Source organism: Periplaneta americana, chromosome 17 (genome assembly GCF_040183065.1).
Source record: "Periplaneta americana isolate PAMFEO1 chromosome 17, P.americana_PAMFEO1_priV1, whole genome shotgun sequence".
Taxonomy (NCBI): domain Eukaryota; kingdom Metazoa; phylum Arthropoda; class Insecta; order Blattodea; family Blattidae; genus Periplaneta; species Periplaneta americana.
This window is the reverse complement of record NC_091133.1, coordinates 122,161,615-122,169,283: the sequence shown is the minus strand read 5'-3', so window position 1 is coordinate 122,169,283 and position 7,669 is coordinate 122,161,615. Positions and strand designations below refer to the sequence as shown.

The 7,669-nt window shown below is 36.4% G+C and overlaps 1 protein-coding gene across 9 annotated transcripts in view; it reads left to right on the top strand.

Annotated features, from left to right (window-relative positions):
* Positions 1-974: 974 nt before the first annotated feature.
* hth (Meis homeobox homothorax) overlaps positions 975-7,669 on the top strand; it is a 1,486,930-nt gene continuing 1,480,235 nt past the window's right edge. For all 9 annotated transcript variants that reach the window (XM_069816539.1, XM_069816535.1, XM_069816533.1 and 6 more), the window contains exons 1-2: positions 975-1,483; positions 3,349-3,569. In XM_069816539.1, coding sequence (XP_069672640.1) covers positions 1,469-1,483; positions 3,349-3,569 — 236 coding nt within the window. In that variant the 5' untranslated portion in view covers positions 975-1,468. The remainder of the gene's footprint in view (positions 1,484-3,348; positions 3,570-7,669) is intronic.

Sequence of the window (7,669 nt, the reverse complement as noted above, 5' to 3'; positions counted from 1 at the left end):
AATACAGCATGTGTTAAAGCTATTACAGTACCCTCGTTTGACTGTTGCCTAAACGTGACAACATTGGTTCCTCATTTCCGAGTTAGGGATGCAATTAAACTCTGCACTGTTTATGTTGACTGTTCATTGTAAGCGGTGAGCAATAATAGGCTAAAGACAGACTGCTCAAGTTTGACAAACCGAATGTTAACCTAATGTATGGGGTGATAATATCTAGCATTTAAAAATAAAATTAATGATCGTTTTTGGGATATCATAACATGTTTGAAATGAGTTATCTTACGTCAGACGATTTAAAACCATTTAAAAATGTATTTTTGTTACTTTTTAAAATGAAAAACTGGATGTTTTTCTATGCTTGGGTTTAAAAGAACTGGGTTAGAAGTATCAATTTCGTGATCCGCTAGATTTTTTTAATCTCTTTAAAGAAGTTCTTAGGTTCCAAATGTTCGAGAAACGCTTTCCTTCCCTACAGTCAGCGGGTTAAACAAAATATCAGCTTTAAAATACCTTGCGTATCAGCGTAGTCGAACTTGGAACTTCCTCGGGCGAGCTAGCAGCAATTTCAGGGGGATATGAGGAAATGATGATCCAATGAATGTCAGCGAAAGGCTAATCTTCATTCGCCTGATTTATTTGACACAGTAGGCCGCATTCGCGAAGGTGTCAGGAAGGTGGGCCATCACAGGGGCGGGGGGGGGTCTAGAAAATGGAAGACCCCGTGTTTTTAGTTCGCGCCATCCGTCACTCCGTGAGTGAATGGCGCTGTGAGCCCCGTCACTCGTCCGCTGTCTCAGCCCGCCCTCGACTCTCCGCCACTCCAGTTCTTCTGCCTGGTCGTCGAGGGGTTGGGTCTAGGCTGCGCGCTGGCGACCGGATCCGGAGACTCTCGGCGCAGGCTACCTTGCTGCCCGCCCTCTGTAGCGCTCACATGACAAGCCATACATTTCCACCGGCGGCAGCCCCTTTCCCCTCAGCCGTAGTGATTGACAGTTGGCAGAAGACCGTGGAGAGCGCAGGATCTACACGGCCGCGTCCCGCGAGTGTGAGTGGCTGGCCTGTCTGTGCCCCGGCTTCCCTGAAAACCGTCGGCGCAGTAGCAGAAGAACCCGAAAACAACATCGCCGTCGTTTCGCCCGAACAGAGGGGGGCGCCCTAACACATCCATCCATATATACAGATGGTTTGACGGGCATCGCCGCCGTGGACTTCTCGCTCTATAGCCTGCGTTGGATCATCCCCGTCATCGCCGCCAGTCATCAGTGTCGGTCTCTTCGCGCGCGGATTGTGATTGTGATGTGCGTATCGTGTGAGTGCTAGTGATGCAGTGAACACGGCGTCTGGTCGGATGCGCAGTGTTGGTGTCGAAGGCAGGCTCTCCAGAGTGCGGGTGCGGTGGTTCTGAGCCCGTTCGTGTGTCAAAGTGGCCCAGCACGCGGATTACCCCGGTGCTGTAGCCAGGGCATTCATGGCTCAACCACGGGTGAGTCTGCCCCTCCCGTGCACGGCGATGTTTATGTGGCGCGGTAGTGTTTTTCAAATGTCACCATCAATCAGCCAGTAATGAATGTCGCGGCCATGTTGGAACGGCAAAGGGGGCTTCCGATGCGTTTGATAGGCCAGGAGGCCTACCCCTATATCATGCATGCTCCATAAGACGTGCGTTTTCCTTCTCTAAAATCGACTTCAAATTTTTTTTTTCTTTTTTTAATTTTTCATTTTCTTTTTGATATTACGGCCATGTGCTCACATAAACTTCTTTATCCCAACGTTTATTTTCAACCGTCACGTGGTGTGTTAAGACACTGCTTCTATTACAACCCACATCAGAATTTGATGATACTGAATTTCACTTTATTATTTCACTAAATTCGAAAATAATTTCCAGAGCATTTGATATTGTTGGCTACGTTTAGAAAACACTATCCCCAATACGTAATAAACTCAAAATCATAAACTTACATTTGTGTTTGATACTTAAGATCAGTCAGTACTTTCAAACGTTTACATTAAATTACTCTGTAATTCTACAGAAAATGTACACCAAACAAGACACCATATTCTTTCCCTTCACTGGCTTCTATAAGATGTATAGCCTATAGTGATAAACACGTGGTTTTAGTTCGCAACCAGAAATAGGCCTACTTTAAACATAAAAATCATTTCATACTTAATATATATGTTTATTCTAATGCACTGTTGTAGCCCTCCGACCCTACTTGTTACAAATCAACTTATAACACACTAGGGGTCCAGAACGCAGTACTGTGGAAATGACTTAGTAATTTCTCCTGAACCTCTCATATGTTGTTTTGGTAATTAGTAACAAGTATGGAGGGGGTTACAACATTGCATTAGAATGTAGCCTATTTAGCTTATAGGTGTCAAACGATATTTCTGTTTAAAGTATTTGTGGCTGCAAACTGAAACCACGTGTTTATCACTATTATCAGCTAGAATCCGGATTTAAATGCACTAAAAGTTAAGAATGAGACCAAGTGTAGTTGAGTGGCTGTGTTGTAGGTTTTAAGATTGTTTTTAAGCCTGGTTCACAAGATTCCGAAATGTAATAATAGAGAACTCAGCCACAAGGACTAAACTTGTTACAACCGTGATGTATGGGAGGATTAAAGACCGTTAACGGTACCAAAGGGAAATACCGAAGTGGGGACATGTCTTTTATGTTCATAAAGTATACCGACTAACAGTATTAACTTTTAGTGCATATAAATCCGGTCTCGGATTTTCATGACCTAAAAGTTAGTATTGTAATGTGGTATACTTCAAGAGAAGCAAACATTTCTTATATTTCAGGTAGAATCTTTTTACTGTCGGGTGAACATTAACTCAGAAATGTATTCAGTTGTTCTTTGAGAATTAATATAAACAAAAGAAAGATTACAGTACCCTTCTCGCAGGTAACAAAATCTGTGACGCGCAGTGTCTTCATAGAAAACTATTATTTTCATTTGAAATATCTTGTGTTTGAATTCCAAAGTAGTGTAAACTACGTGCTTAATTACATATTCTTGGACACAATTAATGATATATAATTATACACTATTTACTGCAATTTTTAAATTTTAGGCCATGAGAATTTGAGATCGATTATCGCTATATAAATCTCTCACAGAAGCCAGTGAAGCAAAAGAAAATTGTGCCTTCCTTGGTGTAGTTTTTTTCTGAGAAAAAAATACCAATTGTTTTCTGCTTTCGCAGTTGCATTCACAAATTACAAACTGCTCAAAAACTTAATTATTTGATGAGCTGATTTAAAAATATTTCGGAGTATTTGTTAATGATGGTTTAACAATTGTGTAATCTGTACTTCTTTCCGCATTTGCACAGTATGATGACGGCATTCACCCTTATAACATGGGCGACGCCCCCACCTCCATGTACGATCCTCACGTGGCCCATCGCCCCTTGCAGAACATCACTCACCATTCACCACATATGAATCATGGCATGCACCAGTACCACCCGGGTAACCATGTCGCACCCGTTTCCAATCACGTCATGGGCTCCGTTCCTGACGTCCACAAGCGGGACAAGGATGCAATCTACGGGTGAGTACCCACGGGACACATGGGAAGTCCCACCGGCTGCGGACGGTACCCTGCCGCCGGCGATACCCCGTCCTCGGCCGCCAACTAACAGGTCGCGCGCCCCCGGTCAACACTGGTGCTCACTGGAGTTTCATTGCTTGCTGCGCAAATTATATACGCGACTGTACTGAAAATGCCCATTATCGGAAATTCAATACTGTATGGAATAGTCTCTAGTTTCCATTTCCTGTGCCATTACTTAGACCATTTCCTACGATCCATTAGGCCTAGTCTGTAAGTGTGCCACGTAGATATATGTCTTCCTGTTTATTAACACCAGGTTTCGAACCTATCACTTGGAACGAAATGCTCATACATCAAAAGCGTCAGTGTCGAATCGATCGCGGAGACAAAAACATATTAAGGACTCACATCGAGATAAGAACACGGGAACTGCCGAGTCAGTAGCTATGTTTTAATTCTATGACATCAATACGAAGTGCATACATTTCGACGTCAAGCCGTGTGTGAATATAAATTTAAGTAACGTTTTTATAGCCTATATATTTATATGTGTTGTGGATTTTTTTTAAAACAAATCGGTATTTATACTGTGAAATACACTAACACATTGTGAAGTTTTGGAGTCATGATTTGAATCAACAATACATTCTGGCATGAGATCCGTGAATTACAATCAACGCCAATCCGAACTATTTCCTTTCGGGGAAGAAAGTCGTCATTTTAATATCGTATCTGTCTTCCCCCAAGAACGGGACCCTTTAGCTAGTTTCATTACCATTCCATTATGAACAAACATTAAACATAATGTAGCGCTGCTCTCTCCCTATTCATGTGGTTGGCACTGCGTAAGACTACAGATTAAATACAACTCATAAGACAATCATCTTAAGTCCTATAGAAGTTTCCACATTTCTGCCGAAAGCCGATGGAGAGTAATTTTGTATTTTAATCACATAAACTTAGAAAAATATAATTACATTGAAGTACTTTGTACAAATTCTCACACTAGTGTGGATAAAATGCCATAACTCCATTTTTATATGGACTTGTAACACTGAAAAATACATCCAGTTGTGAAAATGGTTGATTGTATACAAATTATAATATCGTATAAAGAAAAGTTACACAATACATTATACTAGATATCATTTGTTAGCGTATTTCATTTGTTTATTTAAAAGTTGAAAATCGTTTTCGTTTAAATCAACGTATTTGAGATAAACCGTGTTCATATGGTTATGGCTTTAATTAATTTTTAATCAGGTTACGTTTATCAGATACAAATACGAAATTATTTATGTGTGCTCTCGAAAGAATCAAGGAATAACAAAACTTTATTTAAGAATACATTAAAAGCTGGAAATTAGATTAATAGAAGCACGAAGAAACAAAATACTTAACCGTGTTTGATTCATGACAAACTTAGAAAAATATAATTACATTGAAGTACTTTATACAAATTCTCACAATAGTGTGGATAAAATGCCATAACTCCATTTTTATATGGACTTGTAACACTGAAAAATACATCCAGTTGTGAAGATGGTTGATTGTATACAAATTATAAGACCGTATAAAGACAAGAGATACAATACATTATACTAGATATAATTTGTTAGCGTATTTCATTTGTTTATTTAAAAGTTGAAAATCGTTTTCGTTTAAATCAACGTATTAGAGATAAACCGTGTTCATATGGTCATGGCTTTAATTAATTTTTAATCAGTTTACGTTTATCAGATACAAATACGAAATTATTTATGTGTGCTCTCGAAAGAATCAAGGAATAACAAAACTTTATTTAAGAATACATTAAAAGCTGGAAATTAGATTAATAGAAGCATGAGAAAACAAAATACTTAACCGTGTTTGATTCATGACAAACTTAGAAAAATATAATTACATTGAAGTACTTTATACAAATTCTCACAATAGTGTGGATAAAATGCCATAACTCCATTTTTATATGGACTTGTAACACTGAAAAATTCATCCAGTTGTGAAGATGGTTGATTGTATACAAATTATAAGACCGTATAAAGACAAGAGATACAATACATTATACTAGATATAATTTGTTAGCGTATTTCATTTGTTTATTTAAAAGTTGAAAATCGTTTTCGTTTAAATCAACTATTTGAGATAAACCGTGTTCATATGGTCATGGCTTTAATTAATTTTTAATCATTTTACGTTTATCAGATACAAATGCGAAATTATTTATGTGTGCTCTCGAAAGAATCAAGGAATAACAAAACTTTATTTAAGAATACATTAAAAGCTGGAAATTAGATTAATAGAAGCATGAGAAAACAAAATACTTAACCGTGTTTGATTCATGACAAACTTAGAAAAATATAATTACATTGAAGTACTTTATACAAGTTCTCACAATAGTGTGGATAAAATGCCATAACTCCATTTTTATATGGACTTGTAACACTGAAAAATTCATCCAGTTGTGAAGATGGTTGATTGTATACAAATTATAAGACCGTATAAAGACAAGAGATACAATACATTATACTAGATATAATTTGTTAGCGTATTTCATTTGTTTATTTAAAAGTTGAAAATCGTTTTCTTTTAAATCAACTATTTGAGATAAACCATGTTCATATGGTCATGGCTTTAATTAATTTTTAATCATTTTACGTTTATCAGATACAAATGCGAAATTATTTGTGTGTGCTCTCGAAAGAATCAAGGAATAACAAAACTTTATTTAAGAATACATTAAAAGCTGGAAATTAGACTAATAGAAGCATGAGAAAACAAAATACTTAACCGTGTTTGATTCATGACAAACTTAGAAAAATATAATTACATTGAAGTACTTTATACAAATTCTCACAATAGTGTGGATAAAATGCCATAACTCCATTTTTATATGGACTTGTAACACTGAAAAATACATCCAGTTGTGAAAATGGTTGATTGTATACAAATTATAATACCGTATAAAGAAAAGATACACAATACATTATACTAGATATCATTTGTTGGGGTATTTCATTTGTTTATTTAAAAGTTGAAAATCATTTTCGCTTAAATCAACGTATTAGGTAGAGATAAACCGTTTTCATATGGCCATGCCTTTAATTAATTGTTAATCAGTTTACGTTTATCAGAAACAAATGCGCAATTATTTGTGTGTTCTCTCGAAAGACTCAAGGAATAACAAAACTTTATTTAAGAGTACATTAAAAGCTGGAAATTAGATTAATAGAAGCACGAGAAAACAAAATACTTAACCGTGTTTGATTCATGACTGTACAGGAATAAATTAATAGCCTATAAGTTATATAAATTCATGTATTCGTTTATTAGATCTACATACAAACTTTCCTTCATTCGTGTTTGTAGTAAAACACTAAATTTATTAAAATATAAATCATAAATTAACACCCTTTCTCTCAATCATTGCATTCGCTGACATTACTGGCAAGTTACTGAACGCGGAAGGAAGTTGTAACTTATTATTTGTTACAATAATACCGGTATGTTCTTTTTTACACACTGCCAATACAGTATTTGGAAAAAATGCAGGAAAAGGAATGGTCTCGATTTCTTGTTAAAAGCAATTTACTAGGCATCTAGAAAGCATTCAGTCACTTCTACGTTAAATTAATTACCCGGGAGATAAAGCTGATCTTAGTTACACCATTGTGTAAAGGGAGAGGAGATCGATCCTATTACCCAATCAGTAATCTGTGAAAGGAAATTCGTGCCTACCGAAGATCGATTATCGCACTCGCAAAATCGAAAGCCTATAACGTACGTAATAGATCTAATTTTCTATTTGAAGTTTATAGTAGTTTGCACACGTATACGCACTTAACATTTTTTTTTTTTAATAATTCTCCGTGAAAGTGTTTTGAAATATAATTCTGTCGTTACATTATGGAAAACTGTAAAAAAAAAAATAAAATAAATTTAAGTGGCTGTTAATTTACATATATACGTATCTAGGAAATACAGATAAACTTGTAGGCTAACATAACCGTTATCTGAGTGCTTTATAAATATAAAATTAATTTTAATGGAGTTTTACGCCGTCGTTGAGCTGCAATAAGAAAATTATTATTGTTATTATT